At 43.8% G+C, this 25,154-nt stretch overlaps 1 protein-coding gene across 1 annotated transcript in view; it reads left to right on the top strand.

Annotated features, from left to right (window-relative positions):
* Positions 1–7,242: 7,242 nt before the first annotated feature.
* The window catches only part of ARID5B (AT-rich interaction domain 5B), a 178,278-nt gene continuing 160,366 nt past the window's right edge, over positions 7,243–25,154 (top strand). Inside the window, exons 1-2 of the mRNA XM_025435202.3 lie at positions 7,243–7,681; positions 8,116–8,370. Of these exons, the coding sequence (XP_025290987.1) occupies positions 7,661–7,681; positions 8,116–8,370 (276 nt within the window). The 5' untranslated portion in view covers positions 7,243–7,660. The remainder of the gene's footprint in view (positions 7,682–8,115; positions 8,371–25,154) is intronic.

Genomic DNA, 25,154 nt, shown 5'->3' on the forward strand with positions numbered 1-25,154 from the left:
TATCTAGATTTGGATATATCCAAATATGTGGGTGTATAAATTCATTATACATTTTGTTGATATACAGGAAGTGTAGCATAAGTGTGCAAACAATAATAAAATATACAACACTTTTCCCTGTAAATTTCATATAGCCAATCTATTCTCATAGAATGCTATTTGCTGAACTCTTGTGCCCAGGGCTAACCTATGATTGCATCAACAAATGAGTATAGTTCCAAAAAAAAAAAGCCAAAATAAGCAAACAAACAAAAAAACAAGTGAGTATAGTTTCAATGTGAATGTTAGTTGATCTTTTCATTTATATTAAGGAGTAAGATGAAAGTGAAAAAACAACAACGATATATCTCAGAACTTCAATCTTTCATAAATGACATGAGCAACTTCTTTGCTGAATCAGATAATAACTTTCAAGTATTTCCTCCTCTTTTTTGTACTATTCGCAATATAATTGGTACAGACTTGACACACTTTTAAGTTAATTTGCATATTAGTCAGGGTTCTCTTAAGAAACAGAACCAATAGGATGTGTGGATATATATTGGCTTACATGATTTATGGAGCTGTAGAGTCTCAAATATGCAACTGGTAAGCTGGAGACCCAGGAAAGCTGATGGGCCAGTCTCCAGTCTGAGTCCAAAGATAAAGAATCAGGACGGCCATTGGTGTAATTTCCAGTCCAAAAGTCAGCAGGCTCAAGATTCATGAAGAGCCAATGTGTTAGTCTGAGTTCACATGCTGGAAAAGACCTACATCCCTTTTCAAGTAGTCAGGCAAGAAGAGTTCCCTCTTACTCAGACTTTTTGTTTTCCTCAGGCCTTCAACTGATTGGATGAGGCCCACCCACATGGAGGGCGAAAGGAGGCGATCTGCTTTACTCAGTCCACTGATTAAAATATTAATCTCATCCAAAAAATCCTCACAGACACACCTAGAATAACACTTGACCAAACATCTGGGCACCCATGACCCAGAATGATATGTAAATTTAATCATCACAATTTGCAATATTAACATTTTTTCTCCATCATCTTCTTAGGTCTAAGCAATCAACAAAACAATAAAACAAGCCCTGAGTTGTAATGTTTGCTGAGTTCTATGGTCTAAAAACTCCCACCACAGTCAAGTTCAAGCCACCAACATGCCAATGGACATGGACTGGGAAGAGATGCTCCGTAGTAGACCATCTTAAAGGATTGCAACAATAAAAATACAAAAGCTAAAAATAACCTCAAGCGTATATAGATAATAGTAAAATGTAGTAATTAGAAAGTGATGAGTTTTGAGTATATATTACCTTTGTTTTTAATATAATACTTAATTGTGACTTCATGTAATTTAATGTTTACTACTAGAGATGTTTAATAGCCAGTTTACAAAATTCCTGAAAATGTAACCATCAGCTCTGGTGAGTAAGAAATGGTTAGTTCCAGCACACCTTGAGAAATGCCTTGTGTAAACCCTGAACCAGGGTTCATCTGGTCCCCTACCTTCTTCCTGAAAAGGCTGACCAATTTCTGACCAAAGTTTACTGAAGACGAGAACAGAAACAATCTCACTATTCTTGGTATTATCTTTCCTCTGAAGTACTCAGATCTCTTTACACCCTTAGTGAATTACTACATTTACATATTTCAACCTGTAATAACAAGTCATAAAATTATCCGTCTGTGGCATGGCAAAATGTAGGTGGAGGCAGCCAAGGGACTTGCTGGCGCTTCCCGTGGGTTTGGTTGATGGCCTAGCACAGGGGGCTGCCACGACACAGATGACCAGTCTGGATAATTCTGCCACAATTATCTGAGAAATCCTGACAAAGCCAGAATTAGGGTTTGAGTCCTGCAGATAATTATAGCCATGGACAAGGAGACATAGGAAATCAGTGAGGAATGGTCCCCTTGACTTTCTGTCTAGTGATTTACCTACCATACCCACTCTGCTGCTAAATAATGAGTTGCTTAATGCCTGTCAAGTAATTTTAAGTTATAAATCACCAAATACAAGGCATCATTAACGTCTATTTGAAACTGCACAGAGAAATTTTTAGTAGGCAGTATATGAGTCCCTTAGTAGAGCCAAGAGTCCATGTCTGTACATTTTCTCGTCTTCTTTTTAAAAAATCAGGTATGGCAAGATGTTTTAACAAATCTCAGATGACTGGGATCTCTGTTCTTAGATGATCTAAGATCGCCGTCCCCAGCAATACCATGCCGAGGGGCAATTTGATCAGATTCTTTATTAACATGTGGATCACAAATGAAGCTGAAGAATTCATTTCAGCCTGTGAGTTACCACCACCCATTCCCGTCCCCCCCCCCCCCCCCCGCCCCCAGCATTTCACCACCTGAGATGAAATGGTGTGTCATCCCAAGAGAGGAACAAGGTCCCGATTTAGTCAAATGTCACGTACACCACCACGGTGTGCGCAATTTAAAAAAGAAGAAATGAAGCTTATTTATTTCTAAAATAAATAACCCATAAATATCAAGGCACTGGAAGGCAATGAATTGTTAACATTTAAGGGAGCTTGGGTGTCTCTGTGATCAGGGTGACTGAGTGGGACTTGGCTTTCATTTACAAATAAATTTAGGAAAACAGATTCAGCGTTGCTACCATGGCTGGAAATGGCTTGGGCAAATTTGACCCACCTTCCCTGAGAATACCTAATTAATCTCAGACCTGGGAGGAAAAATCAAGATTAAGATAGGAAGTCTCCATCTGCACTTTGGGCAGAGGAACCTGGGGCCTCGGCGTCCGCAAAGGGCATCCCATGACCCCTCCCTGGGGCATCTTCTCCGAGGGAGGGCCTTGCTGCTCCCTTGGCTTTGGCCTCGAGTGCAGGAGAAAGCGGTACCCGGCTCCCTACCGACCTTCCCGCCCGCTCCCAGGTGCAGCCCCACGCCCCCCGCAGCCCGGGAGACCAGCCACAAATCGGAGCCCCACATTGAAGATGTAGCTCAACCTTTGACCACTAGAGGTCCCCTGGAAAGCAATGACCCGTATAACCCGGTTTATCTTCCTCCAACCCAATAGACTTGTTGCACTGAGTCTTGGCGAGCCAGCTCTGCGGGAGGCCGCCTTATTAATAACGCCACCCACCCCCAGCGCCGACGGCGGCGCCAGCCGTGGAGGGGGGAGGGGACGAGGCGGTGGCTGACCCTCAGACGGGGCTGCAGTTCCCATCCACGATCCAGTCTGCAGACTCCGGGGCTCCCCCCACCCCGGACCCCACTTCCTGACCAAGCAAGACGGGAGAGCCCCTAAGTCGAGGCGCCCAGGTGGGCAGCGCGGAGTCCCAGGGACTTCCAGCCCGCGATGGGCTAGCCCAGGGACCGGGGCTGCAGAATCACCCAGCATCAGGGCCACCAGCAGGCCGGGACCCACCCTCCCCCGGCGTCGCCCCCACTCTTTCCTCCCCGCCCCCCTTCATCTCCTCCCTCTGCCTCGGGATCGCCCAAGTGGCCCCGAGTTGAGCCGGTGGAAGGAGATTAGGGAACCATTCACCGTCCCTGTTCTGATCCGGGCGGTATTTTCTGCAAAAAATTAGCGGCTTCTAGCTGGAAGAGGAAAGGAAAAAAGGAGGGGGCAGCCGAGGGGGAGCTGGAAAGGAAACAGCCAGGTTGAATTCCCAGTCTTTATCAAGCAATTCGCTCACCAGTGAAAGAAAGCTGCAGTGGCAGATTCGAGCCACATGCGGTAGTGTGTAGCAATTAGTAGATAAAATGCTGACTAAAGTGCTAAAACATGAAGTATTATTGTAGCCAAGGTCAAAAATGCTTCAGTTGTCTTTTGCAATTTGGGGGAGGGGGAGGCCCAGAGGTGCGCGGAGAGGGTTGAATTTTCGAAATGGTTGCCTTCTTTCTTCAAACTGTACTTTTTTTTTTTTTATGATCCTGTTTATTATAGCCCAAGCTGCCTAATTATGTCACTGCTGGTTTTTGCAACTAACTTAATCCTCCTGATCCTTTATGAAACGATTCACAGGCACTGAAAAAATGTGTCTACTGCTGCCCCCACCCCCTTGAGGGGGTGAGATTTAAAAAAAAATTTTTTTTTTTTTTACCTCTTAAATAAACCAAAGAAAACAGAGTTGGATTGGGGGGGGGGGCTAGTAAAGCAGCAAGAATATAGATGTGTGGGTATAGTATAGTATAAGAAAGAACCCAGAAATAGGGGGTCATATAAACATATACTGCTTTCTTTCCCACTCCTCTTTTATACACAGTGAGTCCCAGCTACAAGCTTTTTTAATAGATAAATAAAGCAGTTGCTTTCATGATTATAACTGTCCTGAATGGATTGTCTTCTTACAACATTCAATCTGTTTATGAGTATTTACTTTACATTAGCCCAAGGACCCTGCACTGCAGGAGTTTGCCTCTATTCCCCTGGGTGTCGGTGTCTCAAGTCTTACATCTGCTCTGTGATTGATGGAGCCTTGAATCCACGTTATTACTCTCTCACAAGCAGAAATCAAACAGGCTATTAACTACATTACTTCAAAGAACTGTTTCAATACAATCTCCTTATCTTAATTGAAACTTTCTTTGTATGGATAGTTGCTACACAGATAATTTACAGGTGCCTATCAAGCATCATATTAAAGAGGTAAAACAGAGGATATTTTTTGGTTTTTGTTGTTTTTGTTTTGATTTTTTTTCTTTTTTGTAAACACACACCACTGTGATCTGTGATTTTAAGCGCCATTTACAGGATTGGACCAGGGGTTTGATTTATTAGATTTTATTATGTTCGTGGGGGTGGTAGTGGTGGTGCTGTAAAAAAGAGGGAAGATACTCCAGTGATACAGTTTTGAAATTTAACATTCATCTGATTACAAGACTGCAGATATTCAAAAATATTCAGACCTAGATCCCTGCAATTGTTAACATCTGAAAAACCTTATCGGGAGTTTACGAGAAGAGAGATTACGCAGCATGCAGCCTAGTTCAGCGCCTACCTTGAAGAGACATAGAAACAGGGTTTCTAATTAGATGAAGTCCCTCACAGACACTTAAAGACTTAGAGCACCAAAACCAGCAGAAGTTGCTTAGATGCTCTAAAGAGCTGTGTATTTTTTAAGAGAGAGATTTAATATACAATCCAGGGATACCCTCAGGCATACTGTTGAGGTTTCCTGCATAAATGCTGCTGCATTGGTCATACAGGAAACTGACTCAGAGTCGATCTCAAATATGATCTTGTCAAAATACTGCAACTCAAGTTTTTAAATATAGGATGTCTTGAACTGGATGTATATATTTACGCTAACAGGATAGAGACTAACTGAAGCCTTAGGCATCTCTCCTGTATTTAAAAAAAAAAAAAAAAACTTAAAATGCCCTTCAGTCAAGTCCATTCATATGTAAAAAAATGAACAAAATGGGTTATTCTAATCAAACGTCTGCAGTATGCATCCTAAAGTTAAAGAGAGAGAGAGAGAAAGCAGGGGAGAGCTGTAATTTCTCTTTGTAACCCATGTTTATAAAATAGAAAGATCAGATGAAATTTCAAGGAAGATAATTAAAGAGTGATGTGCAAGTCATAATTTGGCTAATGCAAAGATGGGAGACTGTGAATTGTTACATTGTCCTCCTTCATTGTGCGGAGTTGTGATATTACTTTAAATTATTAAAATAGTTTTCATCTTTAAGAATACCGGCTCTTTGGCATGAGCTTTTATTACTTATTGTAATTGGAGGATCTGCCATTTTCTTTCGTTTATCTCTGTGTGTATAGAAACGAGATAGATCTTGCCTTTTATTACTTCCCCATGTTCTGAATCAAAAATGTGGTTTAGATAATGTTAAGTGCCCTAATTCTTACTGCAGCGGACGCAGACGTTATGAAAAGGCATAAAAAATACACACAGAGGGTCTTTCCACCTCAAGTCACTGAATATGAGGCATTTGTGCTCTGCCGGGTGTATTAACTTCAGCCATGTGAATATAATTTTCATTAAAGTAATCCTGTTTCAACTAGATGCTGTGACTAGAGGTGAAACGTTGCGAAAGCGTTAAAAATAGCTTACTAGTAATTTCAACATCCTGTAATTTTATCACAGATCAAGTTTCAACTGTCATACTATACAGACCTTATTCCCCATATAGTACATGTTTACTTTTTTAGCATGCCAGACCCACTTTAGAAAGATTGGTGCCAATATAATAAGATCGGGGCGGGGGGGGGGCGGGAGGTGCTGGAAGGAGTGGGAGGAGAACGGGGAAGGGGGTGGGGAGCGTGGGGGAAGCGAGTACACCATTTTACATCAACACTGCGAAAATGCAATCTAGCCTGGCGGAGGACGGGCAGCTGGGTCGGGGCGAGCGAGGGCTTTGCAGTCTCTGCCTGTTCCTTGTTCTGTCGCTCTTAAGTTTCTCTGTGTTTGCATAATAGCCGTGCATGCAAACCTCGCAATGCTCCAGGGCTCCGGAACAATAAATATACACATTTAAAACCTTTATTGTCTTACGGTTCGTGCCCCCGGTTTTCAACAGCTTAATTTCTGGTTGTATTTAACTAGTTTGCAAATGGATTTTTTGCAGTTTCAAACTATTATGAGGAAGCTCCCCTCCCTTTTTTTTTTTTGGCGGGGGAGGGGGTGGGGGTGGGGTAGGAGTCGGTATATTATTCCTGTAGCGCTGGGTTATATAAACACATTATCATTTGAGAGCGCCCTTGGCGTCCATCAGCATTGTAAACACGTACTAGTGTATATACTTCAAAATTAAAGAATGCACACGCAGAACCGGGAGCCTGAATTCATATTCCGAGCAGACTCGCTGCTCGCATTTATTGATTTATCATGCATCGTTTATTGTTCCAGTCCCTAAATGCAGTCACTGTCCGTTCAATATTGTTTGCAAAATCCTGAGATGTGTGTGCACTGCTCACTTGTCTTTCTGGGTTTTTTTTTTTTTTTTTTGCTGAGTATTTTTTTTGCGAAGCGAACAAATGCATTAATATTTATATGTTTATATAATCGATAACCCACTTTTCCCTTCCATGTAAATAGGCATCAAAAGATAATTTAACAGATTAGTTCTCGAAAACATGGCAGTGAGGAAGCGTAATTTAACTATCAAACAAATCTACATGTCTAATAACAGCAAATCTGCTAAGGAGCATTAGAAAGAGGAGCAGCGCCCCGGAATCTCTGCAGGAAATGTTCTTTATATTAGACATATACAAGCAGGTCCTGTCAGATGCACAGCGGAGCTCGCTAGCTCTCGTCTCCTCCAAAAATCTCATTAGACGACACCCCTAGACAAGGGAGATTGGGAAGAGGGAGATCTCATCTTCACACAGTTTTAGGGTGGATTTTATTTTTACAAGTCTTCCTATCTGGTTTTTGCCTTGATCCATCCGCTTCCCGCCGAGATCGGACGGAACCTTTCTTCCGATTATGAATTTGATCATCCCACATTTGGAAGGAAACCGACACAGTTTTGACAGGAGCTGAAAATTGAGTCGTCAGAGAAATATTAGGACATATTTTCAATCATTTTGGTGCCGAAGGGGAGGCAAGAGCTCAGTTTTATATTGAGACATTACGCCAGCTGAAGGCAGAGAATGTTTTTCCCTGCCAGGACCTGATGCAATCCATTCAAGCCAACAAGTTTGGAGAGAATGTTGAGTTCAATCAATTCAGAACGTCGAGATGGAGCCCAACTCACTCCAGGTATTTCGCTCTCCTCCGCTCCTCCGATCCCGGCACCCCCCGGCACCCCCCAGCCCCCCAGCTCACCCACACCTCTGCACCCACCCACACCCCCCACAAACTTTTCACCAAACTTTTACCCTCTGCATCCCCCCAAATCATTTTTATTGTTTAAAAAAATCCCTGCACTGATCATACATACATAATGTAATTTTACCGCCTCAGATGGAGAAGTAGGGAGAGGTGGCGGTGGGGGTGCCCGGAGTTTTTTTTTTTTTTTTTTTTTTTTAAAGGGAGGCAGAAAAATTGTGGGCTCTATTATTTTTCCACCCAGCTTTATATCTGTTGGCTCTTCTGTATTAAGAGTGTGGATGTCTGTGTGTAAATGTGTCTGGGAATAGATGTTTGTGCTCTGATGGCTACGTTATTTATTTGGTGCTTTTTTTCCCCTGCAGTGGGTCGGCTCACCGTGTGGCTTGCACGGACCTTACATTTTCTACAAGGCTTTTCAATTCCACCTTGAAGGCAAACCAAGAATTTTGTCCCTTGGCGACTTTTTCTTTGTAAGATGTACGCCAAAGGATCCGATTTGCATAGCGGAGCTCCAGCTGTTGTGGGAAGAGAGGACCAGCCGGCAACTTTTATCCAGCTCTAAACTTTATTTCCTCCCAGAAGACACTCCCCAGGGCAGAAATAGCGACCACGGCGAGGTGGTAAACTTATATCTCCCTCTCTTCTTTCTTTATTATCCCCCCCCCCCCCCCCCAACACCAGTAATGCTTATTACAGGGCAAGCTTGAAAATACTGTATTCACTTCTGCAGGCGAGCAGGATCGACTCCTTTTTTAAAGGGGTAGCGCCACTAGCTGGGGCTCGAGTATTTTGCCATTGTCAGAGTTTGGCTGTCAGCTTTACAAAGAGGATCCAACTGCTGATTTTAGTCAAGATCAAATAACTTGTTCGAGAAGGGTTTTGTTCAAGGATGTGTGTGTGTGTGTGTGTGTGTGTGTGTAAGAGAGAGCGCGAGAGAGATCGTTCGCTCTCTTGCTCCTGCCGCTTGAACATCACATGCTTTATATATATATATATATATATATATATATATATATATATATATATAATTTTTTTTTTTTTTTTTTTTTTTGCCTTTTAAGATTTTTACCTTCGCGTCTGGCTGGGTCGGGGCTGGGTGGATTTCTTTCGGTGGGTTTCGATATGGTTCACTTTTTTTTTTTTTCTTTTTTAAAGTAAGTATTTGATATGTTTAAGAGGGCGGAAATTACGAAATGGAGGCAGAGTGAGATCAAAAGCTATTGAGTTGGCAAAGACGTGTTGAATAAAGTGATAAATGACAGGTACTGGAATAATACATTCAAATAACTTGCAGATCTGCCCGGGCGGATTTCAAAGCGGTCGTGTAACCGGCACAAACACGTTAAGCATTAACAACTATCTCTCGCCCCCACCCCCTCCCCCTCGGACAAGCCATTTGATGTTCTGGGTCTCAGTTACTCCACGCCGAGGGGACGCCTTCCAGCGCGGGGTCCGGGGCGCGGGGCGCGGGGCGCGGGGCGCGGGCGGGGGGGCGTGTGCTCGGGCCCCGGCCCCGCGGGTCGCTCGGGGGAGGGCCCGGGCCGCGCCGGCACGTTCCTGGGCGGCCGCGGGGGCGCCAGCCGCGCTCCCGGGAGGACGCCCGAGGTGAGCCGCTGTCACCGGGCGCCGGGGGCGCCTCCCTCCGGCCCTGTCATCTGGCGTGTGGCCGCAGCTCTGCGGGCTCCCGGGTCAGCCGGCCGAGCCCCGCGCCGCGGCGCCCACCGGGGGCTGTTGGGGGGAGGCTGTGCCCTCGGTGCGGCGGGGAGGGCGGGCGCGCGGCCGCCTGGCAAGGCTTTGTGTTGCCCGGGCGCGAGCAGGGGGATCAAACGGAGACTTCCGAGCGCAGCTAGCTTCGTGCCAGGCCCTCGAGCTTTCGAGGGAGCCGTACGGATCTTTTTGTTAAATGAATGGTTCCCCGCTTAACTCATCCCGGAGCGTGGAGCTGCCTGCCAGTCCTTCCAGAATTGCTTGGTCTGATGGAGTTGATTGTACTTTTGGCATCGCCCTTTCACTCCCTCTCCCCGGATCGAATTACCCATCAGTGGTCTATGCCGGTTAATTACTGGAGTTCGTCAAAACCTTCGCCCTCGGATCTGCCTCCTCGGAAATAAGCCCCGCCCTCCTCCCCGAACGTCCCCCCCCTCCGCGCCCCTCCGCGCCCCCCCGCCCCGCGCGCCCTCCCCCCGCGCCCCCCCGCCCCGCGCGCCCTCCCCCGCCAGCTCTGGGTTTTAAACGTTCCTACTTTCCGACGTCTGCCTGCAATTTTGCAAAGGTGTTGTTTGGAAATACTGTGAAAAATCCTGCAACCTACCAACAGGTTGAGCTCTTTCCCCCTCCTGAGGTCTAGCTCGGGCCCCCTCCCCCGACCCAACTTTCCTGCGCAGCTGTCTTCTTCCCCTCCCCCTCCTGATTTCTTATTATTTGCTTTTCAAATTTATTACTTCAACATGGCCTGTGATCTGGAAAAGGGAAGGATTAAATATCCAGAAAAGAGCTGGTGCCTAATAGACTTCTGACTAAACCCAGAAGGAAATTATTCAGTGTTTTATGAGATATTTTTGTGGTCACTCGCCCTTTCTCTCTCTCTCTCTCTCTCCCCCCCTCTCTTTTTAATTGAAATTGAAATATTTTTAAAGACCCCGAATTTGACCCCACTTGGTCCAGTTTTAATTTCTGTTGGCGTAATTAAATACTGAATTCTGATTTAAGAATAAAAGCAGTATTAGCCTAAGGTTGCATCTGTTAGAACTGCTGATAATGAATAGTACACAGTATTTTTAAATACACGAATTAAAAAAAATTGTTCATTAAGGGGAAATGAAAGCGAGCCGTTGTAATGATCTGTACATTTCGTCACTGCTATATGAGCCATACCTCCGAAAATTAATCTTGCCATTTAAAAGTAAACTCTAGGGGGTTTGGGGAGGGAGATGGCTCTATTTATAATCCTCAGCTGCATATACATCGTCTAATATTATGCATGATTTGTTTTTTAATGCTAACACGGCTGGTAATTAGCTGTATGATTATACTTGTATATTTCATTAGGACTTTGGCTGATGTCATTGTGAATTATTCAGCCATATTAAAACAATTTTCAATTGAGATAATGACACGCCTCAAAATTATGCAAATGCAGGCTGCATTGTGCAAAATAATTATGACAAATGTAAAGCAGGTAGAAAGTTTCCCAATGCAGATCGGTTTTCCACCCTGGTGATGTCATTTCCCCCCTGGCCTAAGTTAGTCATTCATTAGCTGAATAGCAGCAGCAGTCTTCTCTGGAGGAGAGCCTACAGAAACCAGCATTTACTGCAGGCACCTAGAGGGGGCAACAGGGTCCTCTCGTTAAGAAATTTGCTTTGTTTTCACTTACTCCATTAACTTGTTTATATACAGCGAAATGATTTTTGTTATTGATTTTAAATAGTTTTGAATGATGCATTTAGCCATTTGCAAAGTGTAACTGAAAGAGAAAGGTTTCTTGGTGATGTGCACTGTTACTTGGAGAAAATGTTCAGCACATTTAATCAGCCAGTACAGTTTATTTTAAGTAACCAAATGGAGGTTAATAATTTCTTGATTGAGCTGACATCAGCATCCATTTCCAAAGGACAGCCAGGACTCGGTATGCTTTTTTGGTTTAAGAGAACCATTCTATTTATGATCTCTTGAAATGTAAAGACGTCAGTTCCAAAAGCAGGAAAATTATCATTGTGCAAGATTAGAAATAGCGTCCCTGTGTGGTGTGCTATGATCTGCGGAGGGCCTTTTTGGGGAATGCTTTATTGATCCTTGCAGTAATTGTATGAGGCTGGATAAGGCAGGACTTTGCATGCCATTTTACAGATGGAGACAGAGGCTTAGAGAAATTATATGGTTTGTCAAAGGTCACCAGGCTAGAACCTAGGCCTTCCTAAGCTTTAGGGTTAGTTTATTTTCCCACTGAATCCTACCCCTGGCACCAGAGTTTTAACACATCATATTATATTCTAGAAGTGTGCACTAATGTGGGCAGCTCCTTGTTCATTTTAGAATCATGACTAGTCAATCCATTTTGCCAAAGGTCACCAGATTTTGGGTAGCAGAACCATTCGTCTTCTATAAAGTTCAGCAAATTCGAGCTAGTGGTATCTACCAAGAACAGTTGTGTTTTAATACCATTATTAATAATCATTAACAATGTATTATTAGTAATAATAATTGTGATAATGACTTACTGCCGCCTTTGCATACTTCCAGCGCTGGCAGCTGGCGTTGAGGAAGAGCAGTCCGGAAGGAGTCACATATTGATTCTGCAGCTTAGTATTTGTTTGACCTTGAACCAGGATGAACACTCTGAGCCTCAGTTTCCTCAGCAGCAAAATGGGGACAATAGTAAGGCTTACTGTGGGTTGTTGTGAATATCAAGAGGCACTGTATGGGCAAAAGTACTTCAAATACGGCGCAGTCCTTAAATAAGTAGAAAAGAGTGATGATTGTGGAGGCCTTTATTCTAGAAATTCTTAATTTATAAACAATAAGCAGGATTACTTTTATGCCTGTGTAGAGGTTCCCAGGCCTAATCATGATACTGTCTTAAATTACCATGCAAGTGAATAGCAGGGCCATCTACAAGGAGTTAAGTGTCTTTAGTAATTACCCACAATTGCCACATTCAGCCACTACTGGCAAAGTAGGCGGGTAATTGGTTCTGTTACTGGGTAACTTCTGATTACATTCATTTTCAAATTGCCAAGCGCTTAATCTATTGGCAATATACCCTCTTAAAAGACGTGGATGTGCAGGCTTGGATTTCAGCCTGGCCGTGGGCTGGATTCTACAAGAAGCTTTACTGGTCACCCGCAACTGTGCATGTGGATGAGTAAGCTAATGATGTCAGTAAGTCAAGATCAAGCACACTGGGCACTTCAGATTCTAGCATGTAGTCAGGATTTCTACAAGTGGTTACTTATCTGGTTAAAAATGGTCAAAAACTCATATTCCAGACCCCCGTTGAAACTAACTCGATTGGAATCTCTGGAATTGGGGCCCAGGATCCTGCATTTTAAACATCGCCTCACTTTTCTAATCTATAAAATGGAAATATAGTACCTGCTCCCTAGGATTGCCTTCAGGATTAAATGAGTTGATACATGTAACGTGCTCACAACTGAGATCGGCACATAGTAGATTCTTCAATAGTGGTTGACTCATTGTTATTATCGTTAATATTCGTATTGTCGTTCTCATCGATGTTTGAGACCACGACCACTGCCTTTCCTAAAGAAAGGTTTTCTCTATGAGAGGACAGCATATAGGTGAGTTTGCTAGGACAAATTAGCCAATACAGGTCTCCCAAAATCGGGTTGGCTTTCATCCAGATGATGGGTTTAGTTATGTCACCAAAATAAAAAGCTCCCTGAAGATTTACATTTCAGTATGAAAATATGTTGTCCTCTGGATCGGCAGGATTTGTTTAAAAGATTGCCTGACTGGATCACATCTCAGGTTCATCAGACACGTTCTAAGATCTAGGAGGTGCTGCGCTGACTCTGTTGTGGCTGTGGATGAGTGGCTGGCCACTCAGTCTCTGGCCAGTATCGATGAGCTGACTTTTTTAAAAATTTCTGAGCCCTCTTCAGTGACCTCACTGGCCTTGGACAATTTCTTTAGCTTTTCTGAGCCTGAGTTTTTCCGTCTGTAAAATGGATCTAATAATGATCTCTACTTTGTCAAGAGAATTAGAAACAAGCGAAAAGGGCCTGCCACCTAGCATAGCGCTTCCTACACAAGAGCTCAGCAAATGGGGGATGCAGTTACAGCAGTTTTTGGTAGTTTTAGTAATGACCTTCCACATGGAGAAGGAGTAACTTTGCTCTAACTGGTTGGCCCTTCAGAACTAGGGTGAGAACTCATGAGCTCTCTGGAGAGAATTTAGAGGACGGTGACAGGCATCAGTGAGCTCAGGCCTAAGGGCCAAATCTGGACCTCTGTTTTTGTAAAGTTTTATTGGAACACGGTCAAACTCCTTTGTTTACGTATTGTTTATAGCTGCTCTCAGGTTACAGGGGCTGAGTTGAGTAGTTGTGACAGCGACCATATGGCCTGCACAGTGGAAATTATTTACTGTTTGGCCCTTTACAAAAGCGTTTGCTGACCCCTGGCCTATGAAGTTGATCATATAGGGAACGGGATTGTGTACTTTTTTTTTTCTCTTTCTTACATGGGTTGGAGGAAGGCCCAGTAATACTAAGAAATAATTTAACAATATCTGTCAAAAATATGTACATAAACAAATCTGTTTCAGCATTGATTCTAATGATGTTAAAATTTGAGAATCAGTAGAATATGTACTGAGTTATATTTTGTGTGGTTCACATCCTAACTCCAGCAAATGTTGGTATCCTCTATCTTGAGTTAATCAAAAACTACTTGTTGAGTGCTAACCATGTACTCAGAGCTCTGCTAGGTACAGAGATGAATGTAAAACAGTTCATGGTGTGACCCTGTTTCTCAAGAAGCTTATCAATCTTCATAGAGAGATGAGATCAACACGTTTTTAAAAATGTAAAAACAACATAAGAACGTTATATAACACGTTGGTGAATTGTGCTGACAATAAATGTGATGTGTGTTCAAAGGAAGGCTCGCTACTGTCATGAGTTTGGAAAAAGCATTTATTCAGCTCCGCAGATATTGATTGAAGGCCTACTGTGTGCTGGACGACAGGCTACAGAGATGAAGGAGAATGGCCTCAGCCCTCAAAGTGCTCATCGTTTACTCCCATGGACAGACATTGGTCACAGAAAAGCCGTCACGCTCTTTCTATACTCCTTGGTTCAAGTGGAGATTAACCAAAGTCACTATTTATAGACTTTCCTGATTCTTTCTGAAAACTGGAAAGTATTGTCTTTATCTTTGAAGCCTCTGTCACTCAGTGCGCATTTATAGAGCACCTACAGAGCCTGTTCTGGGCCCTAGGGATACAGTAGTGAACGAGATAGACAAGAATCCTGCCTTCAGGGCTCTTCCAGGGCTGTGGTTGGTTTTACCCTCCCCTGTACTCTGCACATGTGCTTTCTGTGATGGTTATCTGTGTTCTGTTCCTTTGCCTGTCCCTCCCCTCCCCCTCCTCCCCAGCCTGCTGCTGTTCTCCGGAATGGAGGGCTGTGCCTTACTCACCGCTGGGCCCCCCAAAGTATTCAGCACTGGTCACTAAGTATTTCTTGAATGACTGAATGACATCAGTCATCTAAAACGTTTTTTCCCACAGCCTGCTTTCCGTAAGGTCAGCCCGGTTTCTTCCTGGCAGAGGACCTACGACCGAGTAGTCACTCACATGTGGGCTGGCTCCAGCACACCCCACCTCACCCATTTTCTTTCTCTTCTAAAATCCACAGTTGTTGCACACCAAAGATGTGAAAAAAGTGTAAAGGGTTTTCTTGAAGAGTACTCACCAGAGAAATTGGTGCATATTTGAGAGTGATGATGAGTCTAGAGACAGCATCCCCACGTTTGAGTACTTATCCCATCTTCAGCCTTCAGCTCATAAAAAGTTGGGGCTGCGGGGTGGCAGTCTGACCAGACCCCGGCTATCGAGGGAACAATCACTCCTCCTCACCTGAGTGTGGTTGGCAGTTCCTGTGAGCCAGCATGCTGCTCGGGCCGATGGTCTTAACTAGGCCAGTGTTTGATAGTGAGTCAAGATTGTAAGCAATTAAAACCTCCCTTGACATTTAGAGTGTCAGGCACCTACTAGGAAATGTTATTTTTATGAAGTACACGAGTCCATACATGTAAATACTTCGTTATTAATTATTAATAAAGTGTACCATTGTTCCTAGTGGCATCTAGTGATACATGACTCAAGCTCATTTATCAAAGTCTAGTTTTAACCAATATCCAGAATATAATTGCTCGAATCAAATGCATTTGCTTGTCATTTTTTATAGCCAGGGTAGTTGGATATTTGCCATCCTCCACTCAGAATAATACCGTAGCTAGTGATTACCCGTTGGTTTGGCTTTTAAAGAAATTTAGAACAAATTTATCGGTTGTTGGCTTAAAGATTCATCCGCCTCCCAGAAATGTGGTCTCAGATTTCCTGCATTTCTTGAAAACTCTGCTCCAGTGCCCTCGCACAGGCACGGATGGCTTTTTCCAGCCACGCCGTGATCTCTGCCGGCTTGCAGGAGATTAGAACCCAGGCCTTGGCCTTCAGAGAGCATGGCTCACATCCTGGACTGAGAACGTCCGTATCGACAACACATTTCTGACATGCAGATGATGATTATTGCTGAAAGGATGCTTTAGAATCATGCTAATGGCATCAGTCTCCAGCACACACTTGGGTAAATTAATTCCGCTTTTAAAATCAGATGCACTGTTAGCAGTGTCAAAGATGGATATTTGACATTTATCACACTAGACGAGGACGTGTGGTTTAATTACATGAATTTTCTCTAGAATCTTTGCGGCTGTATAAAGAGACGCACAGTGGCGTGTGTCCTTGCACGAGTGACCATGAAGTTCACAGCTCTGTCCCACCCCTGTGCCACGGCGAGGAACGCAGCAGGGAGAGGCCGTGCATTACTGTTCAATCCAGTGGCCCCAGAAACGTCTTTCCCCCTTACCATACCTTTCCTTCTCGTGACTCCAAGCACACCCAGGCTGGGTAACACACCCCCTCCTCCCCGGAGCTGAGTTCCAAGCCTGATCGGTGGCACTAAACATTAAACTCTTGTCTTTGAGAATAATAGGCTTTGCTTTCTACACCCTCAAGCATGTTGAGCTACTGTGCAGGCTGGAAAATAAAAATGTTCTAATTGTGTCTTTTAAATAAGCATAGGAGTGAATTAATTAGACCATATTTTGTCTTTAGTTGCTTAGTTACACAATAGTATTCCTGAGCACGAGTAAGATAAATTGGCTCTTTTTGTGCTGCCTGTCCTTTAATCATAATTACTGTATTGCTTAGGAGAGTAAAGCATACATAGATTTTGAATTTTTTATTAATAGTCAAAAATATGCACATGATATATAAAGTATATGCTGTGCAACCTGTTTTATATGCTTTTATGTGGGAAGAAGTTTTATTGTGGTGGTAACATTTGCATTAGTTGCTCAAAGATGTAGTTCTGGGAAATACATAATTGAAATGTTTTTGAATTGCTTTTTCTGGCCTTTTCAATCTTATTCAAAATAATAGTGCCTCCAGTCCTGGAGCAGTCATTCTCATTTGATTTAACATCTTTCTTTGCACTGCATTGCGAGGCCCGGCCTTAACCCTGCAGAGCCTAGACGGGGCTCCGTGATTCGTAGGCCTCAGACATCGCACCTTATGTTTTTGGGCTGAAGCTGTTGGGGGAGGGGGTGTCCGGGACAGCGGGGCAGCACAGCACCTGCATCCCGCAGCCATGAAATGCCCTTTGCCTTTGGCACAGTCCCACGTTCCTTGCAGAAGGTTCCAGGGTTAGAGATCATTAAGAGTTTGTTCTAACCGGGGCTGGACAATGCTATATTCTTGCCTTCTGGGGTCTTGCAAAATGGGATGTGGCTCCCAAAACTTGGGTTTCTGGCCCCCTATCTACACCCACCCTCCACCGAGGAGGTAGCAAGAGCTGGACAGCTTGATATAGTTATCGAACAATGGGAGAGTCTGGCTTAAGACGTAGGATGCATGCTGGGTAAATGTATGTGAAAATTGACCCCATTGTTCTGTTGTATTTGAAAAGCAAGTAAATTATTTACAGATATTTGCTAATTAAAGCACATGTTGTTTTACCAGCACAAAAGAACACAGTATAACTGGAGACAAAGAACTAAGTGCAAATAATTTAAACTTGCTAATTCTGTGTATTTTTCTTAAGGGAGGAGTGTTTTTAAAATATGTATAAATACATACATTATAAAGTGTGCGTGTATGTATATACGGCTCTGCATGTGTGGGTTTTGGTTTGTTTTGTTTTGACACCCCCCTCCCCCATGGGGAAGCCTTACATGCTACAGGCCGGGGTATCACCCGTTACTTGTCTGTGGGCCTTCCCCAAGCCTCCTGTGGAACATGGAGGTGGAAATCATTGTGAGGGAGTACTGTCTTCCCTTTGGTCCAAGCTCTGCTTGCCGTCCTCTGGTTTGAGCTCAGCTCCGGGTACCACTGGAAAAAAAGAAACTATCCAGGTATTATACCAGAGTATAAAAACGTTCTTGCTCATTGCCTTGTTCTCTGACTTCCCTCCACGACAGGACAGGTTTGGTTGTTTTTCTTCTGTGAAAACCTGACCTTGGCGATATTCTGGTTGGAAATTGGCATTGTGGAATGAGGGCCTCTGACATGGGGTGAAGGGTTCCGATGCAGAGAAGGTTGCTGAGAACATGCTCAGATTCTCAGAGACCTTCTCCTGGCTGGAATATTGGCGTATCCATAGGTGCAGCCGGTCCCTCTGGTCTGCCGACTGCACAGACATGTTTGGTTTCAGGTGTGACTGGCTGGACATCCCTTTGGCTTTGTTGATAACGAGGATCAAGAAGACTTGCAGTGGTTATCTAAGAAAAAGACTGGGCCTGATTTGCCATGGACATTTTAATAGACTTATAGGATATTCAAGAGAGCAAGTCCAGCCCCCTCTATTTAATGGATGCAGAAAGGCCCAGAACAGTCTTAGGCCTAGAAGCCAATGCCCTCAGACACAGTGGTCTGCTGCTTTGGGGAAGATGGGCTGCTCTCTTAAGGTTCTAGTCTGAGGAAAGTTAGGCAAGTGTTTCGCATGGGTGTGTCCCGGGTGGGTCATTCTAGTGCCCTGTCTTATACCAGTAGATGGTGTCTCTGTGTGACATCACTCGTATAAAATCACTAATGGGAATACGGACATTAGTGCCAAGATACTTACCCAAGGGTCAGTGATTATGAAGAAACCAGGCTTCATGTTCACAGTCCCCTCTTTAACATCTTCTTTCCTGAAGCTAGGAGAACCCTCAGATAGTATTATTTATATTGGCTTAAGAAAAGCTTTGCTGAGATGGCATTCTTGACGGCAGGTGGAATTGGCATTTCTGCCACTATCTGATATTCGTGGATGGTTTCTTCCATTCAGAAATGTTTGTTGCATTCCTACTATGTGTCATTTCTCTCTAGTAGGGATATTATGAGTGAACACAGTGACTAGCACACAGATAAGGAATTCTGTTCTCATAGAACTTACTCATTCTCTCATAGTAAGAAGCAATTTGATTGATTTATCCAAAATGGTGGAAAATCGTCCCCATACATTTTGGTCTTGGAACCACATTCGCACTTCCTTCTTCTAAAGTTTTCTTTTTTCTATGTCTGTGCAGCGCTTCCTGTCCCCCTCTCACTTTAGAAGATATTGAGGGGCTGACAATGGGGCTTTCATTATATACTGACCAATTCTCTCTTTGAATTTTCATGAATATGGTTTCTTTTAGTCCTTTATTTATTAGTTCAGCATATGGCTTCTATCCTGCTCTCTAGGAACGTGCAGACAAATTGGTGGTTGACAGATACACAGAAGACTCAGTAATAATACTGTGCACTTGAGGAATAAAACATTTAAAAGGGTTCCTTAAATCCCCCCCACCCACCCCAAGGCAGGCGTGTGGTGTATCTCACACATTGAACAGGAGAGGAAACTCAGCCTCAAACCCAGCCCCCCCCAAGAGCAACATCTGTGTGCTGCACAGGGCCCTGGAGAGACAGAGGTAAGAAACCAGGCAGATCCTGCCTTCATGGAGCTTCCCGTCAGGTGGAGAGTGCGTAATTAATCAAACTGTCATAAGCAATAGGTCATTGTGTGGCATGGACAGTGTGACAGAGTAAAAATACAGGGACCTATGACAGGCATGCCTGGTCTTGTTGGGAAGCTCTGTGAGAGCGCTTTGGAAGAAACAACATTTGAACTCAAGTCCAGAGAGATTCTGATGAGGACTTGGGAAGAGGTTTCTTACCAAGATGTGGAGGTGGGAGCAGTGTCCCTCCAGGAAGATTTCTGGGCTAAGCCTAGTCTTGGTGAATCCAGTAAACAGGTTAGAGATGGCCACTGATGCATACCGGAGGCACCTATTGTTCTAGATGTCATTGAGACACCTAGATAGCATCTTCAGAGCTGAATTACATTGGCCACCTGTGGAGATATTGAAAACAGGGGGTCAATAAACTAAGGCCCACTGGTCAAATATGGCCAGCTGCCTGTTTTGTAAATAAAGTTTTATTGGTACACAGCCACTCCCAGTTGTCGACAAATGGTCTTGGCAGCTTTCACACTGTGGTGGCAGAGTTGAGTAGTTGTGACAGAGACCATGATGCGCTAAGCCAAATATATTTACTATCTGGCCCTGTACTAAAATGACATTAATAAAGGGGATAGTCAAACGAGATGCTTACGGCTTCACTCATGACCTTTTATTTACTCCTTACGACCGTAATACCACGAGGTGGGTTCTAGCATTGTCTCCATTTTTGCGGGAAGACAACCTGAGAGGTTAGACAGCTTGTCGAGGTTTCTAAATTCCTTCACCAGGTAAATGACAGAGACAGAATGGGGACTTGAGCTGTCTCAATTCCAAAACACAGATGGCAAATGCATTGCACTGTCCTGTTGACAAGTGGAGGAAACACAGGCACTATGAGAAAAGGGGTCTCAAATTCACTGAGATGTTCCCCTGTGAGGTGAGGCCTTGCAATAATGGGATCCCTCTTTCAAGGTCCTATTCAAAAGCCACCTCCTCCATGACATCTTCTACTGTGTAGGGAAGAAGGGGACCTAGGGCAGGTGCACATGCGTGAGTGCCCACCGGTCCAGGTAGGCAAGACCAAGTGGAATGAGGCCATCTGAGAGAAAATATGATGCTTGAGGGAACCGGGGACATGTGACTCATACAAATATTGCTACTCCCATCCAGCTGATCATTACGGGGCGGGAATGCCATTTCATATTGCCAGGTCTTTCCACTTTTCAAGAGAAGTGTCAGAAATCTGAGTTTTTGTGTGAGTTTAGTTGGCAGTTTAGTTCAACTTTCAAAGAACACTGTGGGCCAAACAAAACCTATCCTGGGTCTAGATATGGCCCCCCATCCCCTCCCTCACCCCCAGCTGCCACCTTGCACTCTCTAGAGCAGAGCTTTGGACTATTCCATCCTTAAACCGCTCTTGTATTTGGCCCATTTTCTGCAAATAAAGCTATTGGTCCTAAAGGGACAGCAAAGAAATGAGAAGGGCAATGCCAAGTAGGCAAAGCCTTCTCCCTTCTCTCGAGCCAGAGTTCCACAGGTCTGGAGGGACAACAGGAATGGCTGTGCTGAGACAGCAGGGCTCTGTCCGGGGGCCCGCAGTTAGGCCTGAAGGCACAGGACCTGAGATGCAGAAGGAAGCGTGCGCGAGTGGGAACATGGCCTGTGGTCGTGCTGCAGGACACCTGGGGAAGGGAAGCTTGGGAGAGGCTAGAAGATCACTAACTCTCATGGATGGGGTGTTCTGAGGAATGAGGGGGACAGAGGAGGACATTCATCCTTGACAGAAGAAGCCATAGGCAGATAGAGAGGAAGGACACGACAATATTGGCTATGGTCGGCTCTGGGTGAGAGGGCAGGGATTTAGTGGAAAATAAGGTCCACTGAGGCCAGACTTTAGGGGATCTAGCAGGTCAGGCTTGTCTTGAATCTGAAGGCAATGCTGATTAGTAATTTCACCTGTGCATTTTATCTTTCCGGTAGAAATATAAACTCTTAGTCTAGAAGCTTGAGAAAACCAAATGGGCATATATACTCTGCCAGTTACTAGCTAGAGGTCATCTTGGTCTGCTTACTTAATCTTGTTGGGATCTCAGTTTCTTTACCTGTAAAATGGGTTCATCTTGCAGGGCCGTGAATATCCAATGAAATTTATATGGGCACAGAGCTCCAAACCCTGGCCTGGCGTCCTAGGCCTTTAGCAGATGCTAGTTATCGATCCTTCCTGGTCAGGGGCCAAATCATAACGTTATTGTCTCAATGAAGTATGTCAGGTGCTAGACTGTTAGTAGCTCCTTAAGTAATGGATTGGCTGAGTAGTTGGACTATTAACTATTGTTCGAAAAATGGTAACTAAAAAAACTTAATTTGAATAGAGTTTTAACTTCCTGGCTTCCCGTCTGTCCCGAGGCTTTTCTGGCTAGGTGCAGAGTTTTTGATCCATGTTTGGGGTTTCTGGTCAAGTCTCTGTTCTGATCTGTACTATTTAGGCCTTAAAGGACCTTGAGGGGGGCGTCTTCCCCATCATCCACAACAACATAGGGTGAGATGGGAGGATGATGGCATCAAGAGACAAAATCTGCCTTCCAGATGTTCCATCTTGGTACGCCAAAGAAAGTGCAAACCTGCTTCTCAGGTTCTGCCCCCCCACACCTTGTGCTACAAGGAAACTGGGGTTGATCTGCTGAATGTGCACAACATTGAATTTATTTAAAATCGTCTCCCTCACTTTCCCGCTGTTTAAAAAAAGCCTCTCCAATTTCCTATTCTTACCACCCCACCCCACCCCACCCCCGATCTAAAAAACGTGTTTGACCCCCCCGAGATGGATGCTGCCTCTCCCTCCTCCTCTGTTGGTGGTGGTGGTAGGGAGTGTATTTTGCACGTATCTTGAAGATGTACAAGGGCAGGTTCTTTTAAAAAGCAAAAAACCATCAGCAAAGGGATGCAAAGGGAAGGGAAGGGGTCCCAGCCAAAATGGCTGGGGGATCTCAGACGAAGGATCTTCAAAATAGAGACTGCCTGCTGGGCCATTAAATCCTTTTGCTTTGGGTTAATCCCACAGTGTATATCAGATTACTGAATTCAGATGAAAACACTGCTGTAGTACTCAGTCTCCTCACCAAATTATTCCAAAATCGAGTGTACATGGGTTATAAATACAGAAAATAATTGAATTCTGTGTGTCTTAAGTGAAATAATCTGTTCCATTCTGTTTCTTGTGAATATTCTCCATAATAGTCTAATTGTGTTTTGTGCTCCTGGGAGCTGAATGTGCGTTCAGCAACAATGCATTGGGTTGTAAAATATGCATCCCCAACTATCTGGGCAGGCAAAAAGAAGGATCTAGTAAAAAGGCTGAAGATGTTTTTCCTAATGCAAATTATATGAATCACATAAATGGTAGTGTCTTTTAAAATTATCAACAGGCTCTGGTTTTTTTCTTTCCAGTTATAGGTCCTGTTTCTCACTCCACATTTTTGATGTTATAGATCAGTAATTCAATAGACAGCCAAGCAGGTGTTCAAATCACTCCTGACCCCCCGAATTCCTTAAATGACCCCTCGAAGCAGTGGAGTGAAAACATTCTCAGCATGTCAGAATATTGAGATATCTCAGTTGCCTTAATTTTTTTTTTTTGGCTTTAATTTTTAAAGGCAATTTTCTGCCCTTTTTATTTGCTTGTTTGTTTCTCTTTTTAAGCAAAGAGAAGCCACATCTTGATCTTGGCCATGAAGATTGGAGGATTGTGTATCTACAGGGCCCGAAATTGTGTTCATAAGCAACACAATTCTGACTGGTCAGCTGTGCCAAGGGCTTTCCAAAGATGAATCTGGAAAAGGTGGGAGGAGGAAAAGAGAGACACAAGGCTTGGGCTTCTTCTCTGGTAGCTAAGGATGTAATACAATACTGCTCTTGAAAAACATTTCTATTTTTAAACATAGGCCTTTTGGCTGCAAATTTTTATTCAATTCAATTCAACCCATATTTATTAGTATATCCGGGGTACTTTGGGGGCAAAGAGATGAGTAATATCGGCTCCTTTTGCTTTAGTTGCTTCAAGGAGAGAAAACATAAAGTTACCCTTACTTGGCAAGAATGTCTTTTACTTTGCCCTTTCATCCAGGAACGTATGCTCATATTGTTAAATAGTGTTCTTGGAAATTTTTGTTGGTCCTCACCCGCCCAAAAAAGAAAAGTTCTCTTCTATAGGCAGTTGTTTCTGGATTTAGGCAGTTGCAGGAAGCGTGTTTCCACTTATCAACGGAAATTCGGCTAATTTTCAAGCGTAGTTGAAACTGGTATTTAGCACCTTCTTTTATAGACTTCATTTCATTATCATACAAAAATGTGTACATGTATCCCATATTAAAGATGAATATATTTAGTTATCTATTGTATAACAAGTTGTCCCGCAATTTGTGTCTTCAGACCACATTTTTTACTGTTTCTGTGGGCCAGGAGTGTGGGTAAGGCTTAGTGGGGTGCCTCTGGCTTAGGGTTTCTCCAAGTTGCAGCCGCGGTGCCCTCCTCAGCTATGGTCATTTCAAAGTTCACTTGGGTAGAATCTACTTCTAGGTGGACTCACTTGCCTGTTGGCAGGCCACAGGTCCTCCAGGGCTGTTGGACTGAGGGTCTCCTTCCTTCTGGCTAGTGGCCGGGGCCTCCCTCAATCCCTCGCTGTGGTTTCTCCATGGGCCAGTTTCCAGTGTGGTGGCTGACTTCCCTCACAGTGTGTGAGAGAGACAGAAGCCACAGACCTTTTGTAACCTAATCTCAGAAATGACATACATTTGCCTAATTCTGTTTGTTGGCTGATGTGCAACCCACACTCAAGGGGAGAGTATTACCCAAGGGCATTAATATGAGGAGGTGGGCATTGAGGGGAGCCATATTAGCAGTCAGCAATGGAGCCAGCCACTTTAGTGTAAGGCTAGTCTGATGAGGGTTGAATGATACTCTTTTTACCCTCTCTTTGCTCCTTTTTTTTTTTTCTCTCTCTCTCTCTCTCCTTTTGTTGTTACGTATTCTCCTTGGGTGGTTCCTTCCAAATACCTCTTCGCTCTTCTGGGCGTTTAATTATAGGAGACGTACATGGTAGACAGCAGATTGCTTTAATCTTTTAAAGATTTGATAGTCTTAGAGCATGTCAACAAGCCATATTGGGTCTTTCTTAAACCTAACATCTTGATCAGTGAATTTGGAGAGTTTTGCTGGAAAGGGCATTGGTTCTGGTATAAGGCTGCAGAGAGAAGGGGAAGGAGGACCCTATACCTGATATAATTAAACAGGCTCCTTAATCTATAAGAAAACAAGTATGTTTCATGCACAGTGGTTGAGGAGGGGCAATAAATCAGATTGGTATATGTCCATGTAAAGACCTAAACGTTCAAATGAAAGGGACTGTTGTCCTGGATTGTGTTTCTGACGAGTGCGTCTACAGGAGATGAGCATGTCCTAGCTACCCACCAACCGTGTGCATATGTCAGAGAGCAGCTGGCCTTCTACCTTTTAAAGTCTGTGGAAATCAGCTATTTCACAGGAAAACTTATCTATTTCTCTTTCTGGGAAGATATAACCTGGTTTTTAACAAGCTGTTCAAAGCATACATGTGTAGGCATAAAAGTTTGAAGAAAAGATGACATTGAGCAAATTTTGGTCCATTTTTAACAAT

Source organism: Canis lupus, chromosome 4 (assembly GCF_003254725.2).
Source record: "Canis lupus dingo isolate Sandy chromosome 4, ASM325472v2, whole genome shotgun sequence".
Taxonomy (NCBI): Eukaryota; Metazoa; Chordata; class Mammalia; order Carnivora; family Canidae; genus Canis; species Canis lupus.